Source organism: Primulina tabacum, chromosome 10 (assembly GCF_025594145.1).
Source record: "Primulina tabacum isolate GXHZ01 chromosome 10, ASM2559414v2, whole genome shotgun sequence".
Lineage (NCBI taxonomy): Eukaryota > Viridiplantae > Streptophyta > Magnoliopsida > Lamiales > Gesneriaceae > Primulina > Primulina tabacum.
In genome coordinates, this window is record NC_134559.1 from 5,185,203 (window position 1) to 5,203,013 (window position 17,811).

The window sequence follows — 17,811 nt, forward strand, 5'->3', positions numbered from 1 at the left end:
ACAAAACTGAATATTTACTTTTGTTAAATCAACTTTATTACAATTAGATATATATATATATATATATATATACACACACACACATGTATCATGGATATTTTTAAACAAAAATATTTGAAACAATATATATATTTGTGGGTTGAACATTCTCTGAATTTTCAAATGATTTGCAGTATATTATATATATTCCATTCAAACACCTGCGGCAGACTACGGCAATACTTTATTCATAATATGCTGAAATCCAATGAAAATTAATAAATAACGGTATCTAATGATGAATAAATAATATGATATGATATTTCTCCGTTCTTAGTTCTATATAAAGAGAAATATACTATTCATAATAAGAAAATATGGGTATTTTGTATATTTATTACACTGGTTGAGTTCAACCTGTGAAACAATTAGCCAACTTAAAACTCATTTATGTATTAAAAAAATAAATCAGGTCGAGTCCTGTAAAACACGTTAGCCAACTTAAAACTCATTTCGGGAAAAAAAATCGATCGTCAATTTACTTGTCTCGTGTTTGTTTAACTTATTTAAGCACTAAATAAGATAGATCGGATCCATTGTTATTTCTAAATATATAACCGTTATGATCCTACAAGTTTATGCATATTTGTATTTCAATAATTTGAATGATAATTGTTGGATAGTAAATTCTAATTTATTGGTAAAAACTTGTGTGAGACGGTCTCACGAGTCGTATTTTATGAGACGAATCTCTTTTTTGACATCTCACAGATAAAGATTCGTGAAAATGTCTCACAAAAGACCTACTCTTCTATATTTATGATTTGATTTTGTTTTCGTAGAGAGTCTCGTACTTTTTTTTATAATCTTAATTTATAAAGATGATTTTATAATTTTAAATTCTATACAAAACGTAAATAAATAAAAACTTAAAAAGAAGTTAAAATAATTATATAGATTTTAATTTCATTTTGATCATCAATGTTACTAATTACTATCTATATCTCGATTGAATTAAATTGCCAAATATTAAATAAAGGCATTGTCACATCAAATCAAATATTTATTTCCAAGATTTTCTGAATATAAATGAGTTGTGTCAATTCAATAAGGTGAATCTTGAGCCGGGACTCGATGGAAGATTTGCCTGTTTCCAGACCCTAATTGCAGAATAGGCTGCCCTTGAGCCCTGGAATCACCAAACAACATTACTTTCTCTAGCCTTTTATTAATTTATTAACATTAAGTTACTAATGAAAAATTTGTAATTGTCATATAGAAAATTACTTTTTTTGATTGATTAACTTTCCTTATTTTGGATTTTGATTAATTAAATTTTCAAAATTCATATTTTTTTGATTTATTTCACTTGAGTGCTGAAATGATATCAGAAAATGCTCATGAGTCTAGAGACATGTGTGCATATCTGTTTGTGATGTCTAATATCTCTTAGATATCAGCATTACATTTCCCAAGTGACGAAAAATATTACCCGTTGAGATTTGACATCATTCTTTTACGGCCACCCAGCCAACCTGATCAAGCAGCGCAACGTTAACAACTTGACGCACGAAAACTTCTCAGATTATCACAAGCTCAATAACACTCACACTCATATACGTCTAACCGAACATCTTATCATATAAAAATGCATTGATAACAGTGTCGTGTTACATTTATTTATAATTTAACAATATATAAGGTAAAATTACAACATATAATTTTTTTTAAAGATCTAATCCGTGAAAATGTATAAAAAAACATAAAATGCTCACATTGGAAAAATTAAATATTATCTTGAATGTCTCTGGGGTCGTATCATATAAATCATTCATTATAACAATAATTTGAAAGATATATACGCTTAGAATATTACGACTCAAATCAACTATCAGATAATACAAGACTATTTACAATCTTACATTTTTGGTAGACATTTGATTTTTTGCTAGACATGAGCATCATCATTATTGTTATTTCGGTGAAAGAAATTAAATATGCGCATAATTTATTTTTCAGAAGAACAAAATCATTGTGACAATAATAATCATACACATTGGTGATTATGATATAAAAAAAATAGCATACTGCGGGGAAAGAGAAGGATGCTCCATCAGACATCATGATTACGTATTTCCCATGCTTTTCTTCTCTTATACTCTAATAAATACAATACAAAATAAATACTGCAATCATCATAGAATGATAATCACATCCATGCATGCTCTTATTTATCCTTTGTGTAATCCATTCATTAGTAGGTATCAGTCTCACCGATAAAATAAGTCGATCGTATTTATATTTATAATAAAAAATAATTTTTTCGATATAAAAAATAATAATTTTTATTGAATAATCTAAATAAATATATGTTTCATAAAATATTTATAATAAAAAATAATTTTTCGATATAAAAAAACTTTTGTCATCTATTGTAGTGCTTAAAAATCAGTATACGTAAATCACATGTATAATTTAATAATTTAATTAATTTAATCAATTTAAAAAAATTAAATGATGAATTCAACGTATTTAATTTATTTTAAATATTTATATGTTTATTTTTATGAGATTTAAATGCATTTCTTGAGTTTAAGTTTTTCAAACGGAATATTCAATACTTGGCCGATGATAAGAGACCGGAGACGATTAAGACGATAAAATTAAATGTTATATTTTTATTTAAGCCCAAAAAATTAGTTATTTTAAATGACATATGAATTTTAGCATTTAAAGTTCAATTTAAATTATTAAACTATTTATAAGATTTTAAGCGCTTTAAATGTAAATTTATAATTTGAGGATTTAATCCTTAAATTGAGTGTAAAATATTTTTATAATGAATTGTATGCCTTAATTAATTATTAATTAAATTAAATTAAGATTTTAAGTACTCCATTTAACTATTTCGATATTTGGAGATTTTAATATAAAAATTTGGTAATTAAATATTTTATTAAATTTTTGAGTGGGTCTAAATAATTAAATTAATACGAGTTTAGCCTATTAATTTATTTTATTAGACTTTTCCTAACCCTAATTACTTATACTAATCATACACCTACTCCTAAACATACACACCAACGCGCACACACATACACGTTACTTTTGGAGGAAAAAGCTAGGGTTGTACTTCCCTTGAGCACCAGCCTCTTGAGTACTCATCCTACCAATATTCTGGAGATTTTGGTGAGTTTTTGTCAAGAAAAACATCAAGGAATCGTCATCCGTTAATCCTCCACGTGCTCTCGCACCGGTATTCGTTTATTAGAACGTTTAAACGCAAATCCATGTATAAAATTTTCTTTTACGCATCGATCTCGTCATATTATGTATTTTGATGTATATTGTACATGAAAATTCGTTATATGCAAAGTTCGATGGATTATGATTTAAAAGATTTCTGAAAAATTTTGAATCACAAAACTCGCCATTTGAATGTCATTTTGATTCATGCGGTTTATCTGTCAGTTTTCTGAAACGTTTTCAACATATGATTTGTAGCACTCTGTGTTTTCTTCGATTTGATAGCAAATTCGTAATTTTCTGATAAGAAATTAGGGACCTATGATTTTTTTATCACAAAATTGTACAAGCTATGAAATTTCCCGTGTCATAAAATCCGTCACCTTATGTTATTTTGAATTCTGTGACTTATAGGTTGGTTGTCTGGAAACTGTTTTCCACATGATTTGTAGCACTCTGTGTTACATTCGATTCGATGACAAATTTGTAATTTTCTGATAAGAAATGAGAGATATATGATTTTTATTGTAAAACCGCTCAAGCTGTGAAAATTGTGCATGTTCTTCACGTTTTCTCAAGTTTTTGGTTGTAGGCTTCGTTGGGATCTCCTGGATCTTTGCTACTGTGGTTGGGGCATATTCCCAGTGCGTTCCAACGAAGCCCACGACGTTGTAAGTATGATTGACGTGCAAAACAATATATTTTATTTTGGAGGTATGTGATTTGTCTAGTGACCACCCGGTAAAGCATGACTGAGGATTTATGATTATTGGATTGGAAAGCGGTAAAGCATGACCGAGGACCTCTCCACCCGGTAAAATATGACAGGGAATTTATGTGTGGGAGTGGACATCCGATCGAAAGGCTGTGGTGATCCCTGCCAGCTCAGTACTGTGGTTTAGTCTGATCAGATGATTTATGTTACGGGCCACTTGCTTTGAACATATTTCTACGCAAAATTAAATATGATTATGCATGTTATGATGGAAGCACTTTTATGAAAATGTTTACTGCAGTTATGGCACGTCTATGCTTATGTATGTTAAGCTGTTATTTCGTACACGTTACTTTCAAATGCATGTGATTTTATTAAATACTATTTGCTATTCATGGTTTATGCTTGTTGAGTCTTTAAACTCACTAGACTTGATCGATGCAAATGTTGATGCTTTTGAGGAGACATGAGGTGCTGAACAGTGAGCTTGCTCGTACTGTGTGCAGTGCAAACCTGATGACCACTATTGTTAGGGCACCCGCATTCGTTATTGTTATAACACCCACCACCTCATCAAAAATCGTAGGGTCCACATGCCACATACACATTACATTAACATATCTATTCTCTTACATTCATTTTAACATTCACACTCATTATTTGTAGGTTCCGCTGTCCACTCATTCATCTTATTCTTACTTTAAATTAAATAAATTCAATTTCAAATTTTTTAAGAAATTTAAATTATTATTAATTTATATTAATAATAATATGTTTTATATATTTAGTACGTAAAATAATTTAATTTTATGAGTGTCATTTATTTAAAATTAAAAATTTATTATAAACCTAAAATAAAACGGTACAATATATAATAATAAATAACACTTGCATAAAAATAAAAGAAAATAAATTAAACTTAAGAGAAGATGCAAAATACTAATTCAAGGATTGTTGTTGTATTGTGACCAAATATGTTCAACTAAGTCGGCACGAAGTTGGTGATGCACATGAGTGTCACGTATTTCGGAATTTGTTCGGAGATATTCATGAAATCCTCGGTTTGAGCCCTGGATGGGTTGGATGAACCTTCTTCTTCGCCGCATCACGTTATTACTTTGATATGCTTCAACTATTTGTCGACTTTGTTGAAGTATCAATGACATTAGCTCTTTCCCCGGATCATAATCTTCGTCATCAACTTTAGCTTGGACTTCGTTTTCACTTGTCGAGCTAGAGGTTGAACTACTGGAATATTGAGACATTTTGGAGTAAAAAAAAGAAGAAAAAAGATTTTTGGAGTGAAGAATAATATGTTTGATGTTTGAAATAATTTGTGTAGTGTGTGAATATTTATAGATGAATATATTATTTTTTTATTAAACTAGACATTAACTAGCCGTTAATTAGCCGTTAAATTTTTTTTAATTTTATAAAAAAAACAATCGTTAGTTTTTAATTGAACATTATTTTTAATTTATTTTAATATCCGAATTTATTTTTAAAAAATGAAAATTTGAAATTTAAACATATACATTAAATGACATTAAATAAGGAAACATCATCACGTGTGTGGAGCCCGCGTTCAGCGACGGTTTCTGAAAATCCATCGTAAATAGCGACGGTTTTTGCCCCGCGTTCAGCGACAGTTTCTGAAAATCCATCGTAAATAGCGACGGTTTTTGAAAAAACCGTCGCTAAATGTCAAATTTTTTTTAAAAAATAAGCAAACAGAGGGGCGTTCAAACATATGAACGGGGCCCCCTTTCTCTCTCTTGTGAGTGGGCGTTATTAAATGGGTGTTATTAACATCCATTTAACACCCATTGTGTTTAACACCCATTGTGATTGCTCTTATGAAAATATTATATGCACGTTAAACTTTTTACTCTGATTTTTATTTATTCAAAATTTTGTTGGCAAACAAGTATTTTCAAATGCTCGCTTTGGATAACGCTTTTACAGTAATAATGAATGATATTTTTTTATTCATGAAAATATTTTATACTTGGATTATTTTCAAGAATTTAGTCGTTCATTTTATTTAAATTCAGAAGACGAGAGTTTACTATTTAAATTTAAAAAAATTATTTTCAACAACTGTTAAAGTAGTATTAGTTATTTTATTTCGGGATGTTACATCTATCCACAGTTTTTGTGATTTCTTACGTCAAATATACATATTTATCGTTAAAGAAAGAGCCAAAGAAGGTTAAAAAAACGCAAATAGTAGTGTAATCTGTATTCCATATCCCAGAAGTACCTACACGGAGAAACATATGTGGATCATAAATTCTAATAACTATGGCCGAAATTTGCAGGTCTGTTTGTAGATGTACCTAAAATCCGTGACTTGTTTCCTTCATTCCAGTGAAAAACAAGGTTATATGAAATGGTTACCAAGACAACTACGTTCTTAATATCATTCTGAATTCTGCGTATCAATTTAGTCTCCTCCAAGTTATACGCGAGTCTCCACTGTTCACATCCGAATTTCTTGAAGCTGCGGTTCTTCTCCTCGAAGATGAAGTAGAGAGGGACAATGTGGAATCAATTTCAACTGCATTATCTATCATTTGACCACCTGAGTGTATAACAGCAGCAATGCTCGACACAGAATCCCTGTCTTCAAAAGTTGGAGCCAGTTCTTGATTGCTTTCCATGCGGCCAATTTGAAAATAGGATCTAAGAAAGAACTCAGTCTCTACCCTCTCGGAAGAGCTTATCGGGGTAGTAAGGTCCGTTGTATGAGGATAGTTTTGAAAATGTATAGGGGCTATCCTAGGACCGAAATCAGACGAATTCCCCACACTCCTAATCCTTTGATTTAGTTGTGACAATCTTTCAACCCGCCGAGCCTTAGGCCTGGGAGGAATCTTTATATGCAAATCTACATCCGACTCCAATGTGTTAGGAGCAGGACCAGGACCGTAAATTGGGATAATGTTTTTTACGGTAACCCTCCCCTTGCAAACTGGACATTCGTTGGCACTAGAATGGTGGTGTAACCAACGGTAAATACATGGCCAGCAAAACAAGTGACCGCAACAAGTTACAACTGGTTCCTTGGCCAAATCCAAGCATATATTGCAATAAAAAAAGCCACTTTCATCATTGTAATTTTTCCCACCTTTCTTATCTCGAGTCTCATTTGTAGAAAAACCACATCTATTATCACCAATTTTGGATATCTCAACTGGCCTGATCTCAGACACCACACTATTGGGACCAGTCTGTGGTGCACCGCTACTGGTTAACCCTGTCGCAGTGTTTCCCGTTTCAAAAAGATTTCGATCTCGCCTCCAGGATAGTGAACTTTCATTCCGCCGGATGACTCTAGGACCCACCCGACGATTTCCATGTCTATCCAACCGATTCCCCAAGTTCAAAGCAACACTAGAATAAGAACCTGATCCAAACTCGCCAATGTCATATAAGTTATCATCAGGCCCCAAATTGAGATCAAGATTCACTGAATCCGTGTTCTCTTCTGCCATTGAAAAAAATGACCCTGAAATTCAAAGTTCCCTTACATCTTTTGCAACCAAAATCCAATCTTTAAGACCCAAAGTTCTTACTAACGTTCAGACCAATGGATATGCATCTAAATAATACTTAATCATAAAATGATGTTCTATTGAATCAAAGAACACACCAATCAAACCCAGCGCCAGTTCCTCTGCTGGTCAGCAAAGTCAAAACCAAATGCAAGAAAATTCTACTACAAGAACTGCCAAAAGAAAGAAAAACCCCAAATTCGTTAAGGCCAGCTCAACGACGGAAATAACCCCCGAGTGAGTCAACCAAATCCAATCCCAAAACACAACCGCTAAAAAGATACCATCAAAACATCAATATTTGCAAAACCAAACACATCATTCTCATTAACGACCAACACTCCCGACCCAAAGACAATACAAAATAAATAAAGGGTCAAATCTTCAAAGACAAGAAAGCAACAATCCAAGATTCATGTTCTAAACAGAAAAATAAAACCAAAAAATAAAACAAGAAGAAGAGAGCGTGACCTTATGAAACAGAATGTTAATTCACGGTTGCGTAAGAGAAATCGCAAGGATATCAGTTAATGAATATGAACGAGGCCTGGATTCAATAAATTCTTCGGGCCATCTCCAACCCATATCCTCTATTTTTCATCCTCTATCCTTTAAAATAGATCCGTGATCTCTATTTTTAAAAACTTTCTCCAACCCACGTCCTCTAAAATATATTACAACATACTCCATTTCTTTTTTTTTCATTTTCAAAAACACACACATATAATTATATAATTACATTATGTATTATATAACCGAACTCAATTAATTCGATAAACATAATAAAATAAAAAATCGACGTTTAACTTTATTGTTGTTTGTGTTTTTTAAATTGTTGGTGATGTCTTTTAATTGTTGGTGATGTCATTTCGTATTGTCTACTGTTTATCATCTAAAAAAATCGCATGTTTATCAAGTTAAATAAATTAAATAGACAAGAAGTGTTTCTAATAAATTATGTTATTAATTTTTGTGATCATTATCTTGTTTATTATTTCCATTTCATGATTATTATAAACAATAATAATAAAACAATTAAAATAAATTAACTAAGTATAAAAATTATTTAACATTAAAATTAATTAATTAAATAATTTAAAATATAAAATTATAAAATGGACCAAAACAAATACATAAAAATACAAAAGGATTATTTTACAATTGTTATGATGTCATTTCAGTAATTTGGTGGAATCTCTATATGAATAGTCATCCTAAAAAAATGGAGGATCACTATTGCAATCTCCAAAATGGAGATTATGTTTGGAGTTGGATCTATTTTGGAGATTTACTCCAAAATAGAGATGGGTTGGAGATGCTCTTAGAGGGATTATCGTCCCCGCATTGTGGGGATCTGTGATTCTTCGGGGGGTTTGGGAATTGGGAGGAAGAAGGCCATTTGGGGTACCGGAGCTAGCGTAAGAGGGTAACATGCGGGGACTGGCCGACCTATTTTGGGCACATGGGCTGGGGTTAGCCCATTTTTCATATCTGTCATTTTGTTTCATAATCATATCATATTCTTGTTCATGACATAATCAACTATAAACTGAACTATTTTCTCACATGTTATCTCTTAAAACCAAAAAATCACGTCGTAAATAATAACATATTATATCAACATCTGTTTTCAAAAAGGCAAAAACTTGTGTGTTAAGGTCTCACGAGTCGTATTTTGTGAGACTGATATCTTATTTGGGTCATTCATGAAAGGACATTGATTTTCTATAAATCAAGCATCTCATAAAAGGACATTGATTTAACACGAATCGAGTAAGTATTGCTTACAAACGATTAGAGATTAACTATCTTTTAACCGTGCTCATATTTACAATAATAAGTAATATTTTTGGCATAAAAATAATATTTTTCATGGCAGACCCAAATAAAAAATCTGTTTATCAAAATTGACTCGTGATACTATATCACAAAATTTATTTTTTTGTGATATTTTTAATAGTTATTATATTTTACAGTTTTATCGAATTACTTCTAGTAAGTTTTAGCAGAATAATTCTTTTAAAGAGTTTTTCTCAACATGTGCTATGTGTAAAGGTCTTGCCATATGTCATTCATAGTATATGTGTACAAGAACAAGATTGCACTCTAAATCAAATGAGAATTATTATAACCAACAATCAATAATAATAACAGGGAAAATAATTTTTCATTCCACAAACTTATCCAATTTCAAATTTTAGTCCAGTAGATTTTCGAATTTGGTTTTGATACACAATTTTTTAATTTTCGACTATTTTGATCCAATTACTGACATGTCATCTGACAAATCGATAAATTTTTATGTCACGTCAGTGTATTTCAATGCCATGTCAGCATTTTCTAGTACCACATCATTTTTGAACCGACATTGCCAAAAATTAAAAGTCATGTATCAAAATTATACTTTAAAATTTTAGTAAGACAAAACCTAAAAACCGAACAAGTTAATGTACTTAAAAAAACTATTTTCCCATAAAAATATGTCCTCTGATCCATCCATTCATCCAACACTTTTCGACGCTCATCAGATTCTGAACTTAAAAACCCATTAATGGATGCGCCAACATACTAGACAACAATGTGATTATTTTTTTCCCTAATAATTTAAGTTAGTCGGGGGAGGAGCCATTCTAATTTTCCTTGTCCAATCCATTCTTTGTCAAATGGATTAGATGCAGAATTGGAAGTTCTTTTTGACAGGTAAAGATCATTATTAATTTCCTCGCATTTTATTAATCTTGATTCGTTTTGACAACAGAAAGAATCATAATCACAAGAATACAAATAAAACAATCATTTAACAACATGATCATCACGATATAATATATAAAATAATAACAAAAAATAAATCATTTTAATTAGGACGGCAAAATCATGCAGTATCTTATAATATGTTTATGTAATATAATGTTTGGTGGGTGCATGGGGACGGTATGTTTTGACGTATGTTTAGATTACTGCATGAACTTAGTTCTCTATATAAGTTGCTCATTAGCTTCATGTTTCATCAAAAATTACAGATCTAATTTGTAATTCCCTCAAATTTATAAGCTGAAAATGGCAACGTTCGTGCTCTTGTTTAGCTTAATATCTCTTAGTTTCTGCTGCATCAGCTTTGCCTTTGAGCCTAGCCCCTTGCAAGATTTCTGCGTCGCAAACCCGATGATGCCAAGTAAGTGAATTGTCCATATTTTTCACCATTTTGAGACTATAAAATGTTCTAAGCGAACAATGCAACATTTTAGCAATTACTTGCTCAAGAAATAGCAATGGTTCCAACAATTATAAATTTCTTTGCTAATGCGCATATGTTTTTCAGCACGAGTGAATGGTTTACCATGCAAAAACCCTGCGACAGTTGAAGCCAGTGATTTCTTCTTTAGTGGGCTGCATTTACCTGGAAATACATCCAATGCTGTTGGCTCCAAGGTCACCCCGGTCTCTGTAGCTCAATTGCCCGGCCTCAACACTCTTGGAATCTCATTGGTCCGTATCGACTACGCGCCACTTGGAATCAACCCTCCACATACTCACCCAAGAGCCACTGAAATCCTTACAGTCATCGAGGGTTCCCTTCTAGTCGGATTCATAACCTCGAATCCCGACAACAGGTTCATCACCAAGACCCTACACAAAGGTGATGTTTTCGTGTTTCCGGTGGGTCTCATCCACTTCCAACACAATGTGGGAACTGGGAAAGCAGTTGCTATAGCAGCATTGAGCAGTCAGAATCCTGGAGTGATCACCATTGCCAATGCAGTTTTCGGGTCGAACCCGGATATCAATTCTGATGTTCTTGCCAAGGCTTTCCAGGTGGATAAGAGCATCGTGAATCAGATCCAGACCAAATTCTAGAGCAATGCATGCACGCACCATTAATAACTTGATGAGATTATTTCTTGCGTGGGATTATTTCTTGTGTATTATTGTGTCGTCGTCTTGGTTGTGAGTTTTTGAAATTAATCTGTTTCCTTTAAGTTTCTCAATTTCATTGTGATTGCATAATATTCTGGGCTTCATTTTGCCTTAGTACCACTAATGATCAAACTCAGACTGCAATACACTAGCTTACATTGAAACCAAGTATAATTATGAAGATAGCAAGGGACGAACATATCTAATTAATTAGGGTTTGGGATCGGAGTAGGAACTATGAAGGCTGATTAATGAACACACAAATTTGAGAGAGATTTGAATGTTTCCAGTTAGTATTTTTGAAAATATTTGAATTCTTTTATTCTGAAATTATATGCTAACATTTACATATTGGGCTGCGAAATGAAATGATTAGACGATAAATTGAAAAATAAAGATAATATAACTATTTTCAATTCAAATTATTGTAAAATTTGAGCCAAATACGAGATAATGCAAATATGTTGAATTTTATCCTTAGTAGGAAACAATGCTTTATCAAATTAAAGGTTATTAATTTATGCAACTTTTGTTTGAAGATTAATAGATTTACCATAATGTTCCATACTCCTACATACTTAGTCCCTTCTCAATTGTATACGCTTCATTTTCTTTTCGATTGTCCCAATTTTATAATATTTCAATTTATACATTTAGTAGTATAGTATTTTTTAATAAATTAAATAAATGTAAAAATATTTATTTAAATTATTAAAAAAAACTTTCATGTTTTTCAAGAATATATTTTTTACGAACTTTGTTTTTCCAACGATTTCGTAAATAACAAACTTACATAGTATTCCTCTATTTTAATAATGGATTTGTCTCCCAAAATTTTCAACCGTAAAAAACTTTTGTATACGTACTAGGTGATGAAATCAATAATAGCTTTTAATAATGGGGTATTTACAATATTTTTTAACAAAATTTTGGGATCATGAAACGATGCATGTGATTTTGGTAAAAATAAATTTTGTCACGAGTAGTATGTGGTGTACTTGAATTTTTTTGAACAACTCACCATATATATATATACAAGGTAACCTAAGTACTTAGGCACACATAATTCAGCACGACTTTATAGTTAATTCCTTCCAACACGCTTCTTCCCTTTACAAAGGCAGCATCTTCCTCTCAGGAAAAGTGCTAAAAAGGGTTTCTTTTTCCTTTTTTTCTTTTTTTTTTCTTCCCATTTTTGCATTTATTTTTATTAATAATATATATTTAATTAACACTTGGGGCATTTTGGTAATTGCAATAAAATTTACAAAATTAATCCATCATTTTAAAATCATACCAAATACCATGTTATTTATCTCACCATACTATTAATCCATATATCTCATTTTTTTAATCACTCTAATTACTAATCATTTACTTATCACATCACACGTACTAAACGGAAGCCCTAAATATGTACAACAAACTCCCCAAACATATGCTCATTGGCTTCTGGTCCACTCTTCCTCCAGAATGTCACAAGTTTCAAACCAAAAGTAAGGTAAAAGAACACTCTACATATGATGAATCCTCCATAAAAAAGTTGACTTCCCCCAAGATAAAGGATATATTCCATTTTCAGATTGGCATTCATTTAGGGCTTACATGGCTCTTTGTCACCTTCGATAATAATAATGATAATAATGATCTAAGACACGTGAAACCTTTTTCCAAAATACATGTCAACCTTAATTATCATCCTATAAAATGTACATATCATACACAAGTCAACGATTCAATTATAATGTTGCCTTATAAATATATATTAAAAAAGACTGCATATATATATATATATATATACACACAAAAAATCTTGTGAGACGGTCTAACGGATCAATTTCGTGGGTCAAATCTTTTATTTGGGTCATCAATGAAATGAAAAAATATGAATTTTTATGTTAAGAATATTACTTTTTATTGTGAATATCGGTATGGTTGACTCGTCTCACATATAAAGATTCGTGAGACTGTCTCACAAGAGACTTATTCATATATATATATATATAAATAAAAATATTAATCTACATATATAGATATGTCATATTAATCCTTAATAGCGTAGACTATGACATCAAACTACGTGGTAGATAACACAAATACACGACTCTTTCTTTCCCATTCAAAAAAGTAGTTATATCAATAATTATCATAATTAAATTAAATATTATAAAATTTAAACAAACCGTGGAATCCTGGATAATTATGATATTCCCACACTACTCCACTTATCACATTAAATTATATTTAAATTTTATGTGCTTTTTAGAAGTCAAACCAAACATTGAATTTTGGTTCATTTAACCATAAAATATTCAAGAGTATGTTTCTTGTGAGACGGTCTCACGAATGTTTATCTGTGAAACAGATCAACTCTACTCATATTCACAATAAAAAGTAATACCCATAGCATAAAAAGTAATACTTCTCATAGATGACCCAAATAAGAGATACGTCTCATAAAATACGATTCGTGAGATTGGCTCATACAAGTTTTTGTCAATATTTAATTATGATAATTGAATAAATGTTAAATATATTCACATCAAATTTCAGTTAATTTCCTATATTCGACGGTCCTCTCTGCTACATCTTCTCTCTGCGGAATATTCACGTATAAATTCAGAGATTTGATATTTCGCCTCCTAGAACACCAATCCCACTTATAATTTCAGCCCAGATCCGTTTTCTTTCCAAGTCATTGCAGGCAAGATTCGATTTTTTTTTTCAAACTTCTAATCTCATGTTAGATTGGTTCAAGATTTAAAGATCTCCTTTTTTTTTACATTAAATAAATCATTTATTTTCCGTTGTTACGCATTGATTGAATGGTCGCTTGGTTTTCTTTGTGGGGTTTTTCTTTGCTGAAAAATCCAGCATTTTGTCGGCAGTATTTGGCATTGATCAATTCTTTTTGTCTTTTGCGGTTTGTTGTTATCAAGATTTGAGTTAGGAGATTGGATAGTTGTTTTTATTAATTTTCCTGCTTTTATTTTCTTCAAATTTCTGTGGTACCATCTTGAATAGAAGTTTGCAAGCCGTTTTCTAGTTTTTTTTTTTGTTCAACTTATACTGTGAGTACTATGCGTATTGCAGTTTTGAATCTAAGATTGATTTTTGTTAAATGATCATAGTTCTGTGTGTGTGTGTATTTTTTACTCTCTCTGGGTTTCGCTGTATTATTAATAGTTTAATACAGCCTTGAAACTTGGAGTTGTGGGGGTTTGATCTCAGCAGCCAAATGTCAACTCTCGCTAGATCAATATACTGATTATATATTTTTTTTCAATTTTGTCGAGTGATGAAAAGTGATATTGCTTTCTTCGCCTGTCCTTCAAAACCTGAACACCTTTTTATATTTTTTTTTTGTGATATAATTTCAGGTATATAGTTCTATTTTTGTCTTCCTTGGATTACTTACTCTTCGTGTCCTAATCTAAAATATTAACTGTCGCCCCTTGATTCTAGACAACCTGTTTTTAGATTCATTATATTCATATTGTCTTATACTTTTTAGAGTTTGCTGGAATAGTTCTTTGCTGACTGTTTGAAATTAAAATTCTGCTTGTGTAAAAATACTCTTGTTTGTTTGGCTTATTATGTCTTACTGTCTCATTCTATGTATTGTGGTGCGATTGTTAATTTTTGTGTGGATTAGTTCCCTGCTTCAACATCAGAATCTTTGATTGCACTGAATCAGAGGGAAATGAGGGATGTGTTCTTGGTTGGGAACAACAGTATCCACATGTCTGCGCCCATTCAGTCGATATGCCCGTATGAGCAAGGATGATGATGAGGATTTGGGAGGTGCAGATGACGCACTTCTTTGGTCCAGAGATCTCGAAAGGCATTCCCATGGCGAGTTCTCATTTGCCATGGTTCAGGCTAATGAAGTTCTCGAGGATCAGAGCCAGGTAGAGACAGGCCGAAGTGCGACTTTTGCTGGCGTGTATGATGGCCATGGTGGCCCTGAGGCTTCAAGATACATTTGTGACCACATCTTTCATCATCTACTTAGTAAGGCTTCATTCCCTTTCAATTTTCTATCATCTCCTTAAGTTACCGCGAGAACCAAATTTTTTCATAAAGAGGTGAAGTCATAATTTTATGTGTATATAACGGGAAATGTTTAAGTCTTTGCTTTCAGTTGCCACCCGAATTATCTCTTATAACAGTTTCTAATGTGTTGGAGTACTTGGGTTCAAAATCGAGTTATTCATGTGGGAATAATCAAGGGTTTTAATTTTAATTCCCTAATTTGCTTAACTTGCATCAAAATACAACCTTTGTTTTTTTTCTTCTGTGGTTGTTTATGTTTCCGTCTCTGGATAAAGCAAGTATTGTCACACAAAGAGGAACTTTCTTGAGCTGCATGTTGATATATGTTCACATTTTTTATACAAGTTTGTGAATGGGGTTTGCAAATGCTTGGAATGACCCTTTCTATTTACAGGACTTGCTCGAGAAAATGGTAAAATTTCCGAAGATGTTATTAGTAACGCATATTCTGAAACAGAGAACGGTTTTCTAAATTTTGTTAGAAGAGCTTATGCAATCAAACCAGGAATTGCCGCAATCGGTTCTTGTTGTCTAGTTGGAGTTATCTGGAACAGTACATTATATATGGCTAATCTGGGGGATTCAAGAGCTGTAATGGGTTACTTAGACAGATCAAACAAAATTGCTGCTGAGCAGCTGACCAGAGATCATAATGCTAGTATGGAGGAAGTTAGAAAAGAACTTAAAACTTTACATCCGGAAGATCCACAAATTCTAGTTTTAAAGCAAGGTGTTTGGCGCATCAAAGGCATTATTCAGGTTTACCACCCATTACCTATGGAGAAGCGTTTATTAGTCTGAGGATTATTAAACACATCTCTAGTTTTCTTCATGCTCTCCGAGGCTGACTCTTAACGAAGTATTATTTCACTATACTAAAATTTATGAAGCATATGGACCGACATTTTAATATAAATTGAAATGTTCCCATACGTTGAAGAAATGCAGATTCTTGATCGAGAATTGTCATGATGTACAAACTTATCAATTACCAAAATAATGTCATCCTATAAAACAATCTGCCATATAGCCAATATCTGTTCAACTTTTGCTACTTGTGCTTTGTTTAGACGTTTTATTGTAATTTAATTTTGAAGACGGGTTCAAATAGGATGTTTAAACCAGTGGAAGTAATGGTACGACGTTAAAACAATGCCTCAGGTTTAATAATTCTTTTTCCTGCCAGGCTTTAGTTAGTTATAGAGGATAAAGTTTTCAATCTATTTTGTTGATCTTTTGAATGAGCTATTGAAGTTTGAAGATAATTATATATATAGTCATGTTTGATCCAATGGTTCAGCTTTGATTTGCTATTATTTCGGCATAGAACCTTCAATCCCTTGGTTCAATTTTCCAGCTTCTGATTTTTTCCCTTTTCTTTTTGATTGTTAATCTTGTTACTCGGTTCTATATGCTAAAGTTTATTGACAACCATACATCAAGATTTTGTATGATTTTTTTTTACCAATACGAAATTTCTGATTCACTTTCCGGCATTGGTTTCATCCCCCAAAGTCTTTACCGGTGTTTTTTATTTCAGGTTTCAAGATCCATTGGAGATGCCTATCTGAAGGGATCAGAGTTTGCCCTGGATCCATCTTTTCCAAGATTTCACCTTCCTGAACCTCTTCGTCGTCCAGTTCTTAGAGCAGATCCAGCCATTTCTACAAGAGACTTACGACGTGACGACAAATTTATCATTTTTGCTTCTGATGGTCTTTGGGAACACTTAACAAATCAGGAGACTGTTGAGATTGTACACAATAACCCAAGACTGGTATGTTACATGTTCTTATATTTGATCTTAATCTTTTCTTGACTCGAATTCGATCAATAATTTTTTTTGCCTTCTCCCGTTATCTCATGGCCTATTAGGGTATAGCTCGAAGACTTCTTGTAGCAGCTTTGCGAAAGGCTGGTAAGACTAGAGAGATGCCGTATAATGAAATCAAGAAACTTGATCCTGGGGTCAGGAGACATTTTCATGACGATATTACCATTGTCGTCATCTTCATTGACCACAATATGTTGGCGAACAGAAACTCTCCACCTGATCTTTCGGTACGAGGATTTGTGGATGCTGATGGACCATCAATTTTTAATTTTCAGTAACTGATTGGCGGTGCAAACGCAAATTGAAGGTTGCTTACTCAGGAATTTCAGTGTTTCTGCCTATGCTGTCTCATATATCTTATTTAATTTGAACAAGATTTTTTTCTATCTCAATTTTCGCACGCACGTCTGTTTCTGTACAGAACCAGTGAGTTCTATTCATTACTTGTGATTTCGTGACAATGGGTTTCAAATTCTAATGCCCACTTGGTTCATTAAATAAACTTCCTT

At 32.2% G+C, this 17,811-nt stretch overlaps 3 protein-coding genes across 3 annotated transcripts; 2 read left to right on the forward strand and 1 right to left on the reverse strand.

Moving 5' to 3' along the window:
• Window positions 1-6,090: 6,090 nt before the first annotated feature.
• On the reverse strand, window positions 6,091-8,063 carry LOC142505882 (uncharacterized). The gene is made up of 2 exons (XM_075619013.1): window positions 7,969-8,063; window positions 6,091-7,451 (listed from the first exon to the last, which is right to left on the reverse strand). Exon 2 carries the CDS (start codon window positions 7,435-7,437, stop codon window positions 6,382-6,384), a length of 1,056 nt encoding a protein of 351 aa, XP_075475128.1. The 5' UTR covers window positions 7,438-7,451; window positions 7,969-8,063; the 3' UTR covers window positions 6,091-6,381.
• A 2,477-nt stretch (window positions 8,064-10,540) lies between these two features.
• Window positions 10,541-11,352, forward strand: LOC142505533 (putative germin-like protein 2-1). The gene is made up of 2 exons (XM_075618558.1): window positions 10,541-10,669; window positions 10,817-11,352. The coding sequence occupies exons 1-2, from the start codon at window positions 10,555-10,557 to the stop codon at window positions 11,350-11,352; spliced, it is 651 nt and encodes a 216-aa protein (XP_075474673.1). The 5' UTR covers window positions 10,541-10,554.
• Window positions 11,353-13,962: 2,610 nt separating this feature from the next.
• Window positions 13,963-17,763, forward strand: LOC142505662 (putative protein phosphatase 2C 43). The gene is made up of 5 exons (XM_075618747.1): window positions 13,963-14,116; window positions 15,068-15,426; window positions 15,863-16,227; window positions 17,009-17,245; window positions 17,344-17,763. Exons 2-5 carry the CDS (start codon window positions 15,123-15,125, stop codon window positions 17,578-17,580), a joined length of 1,143 nt encoding a protein of 380 aa, XP_075474862.1. The 5' UTR covers window positions 13,963-14,116; window positions 15,068-15,122; the 3' UTR covers window positions 17,581-17,763.
• The last annotated feature ends 48 nt before the right edge of the window (window positions 17,764-17,811 follow it).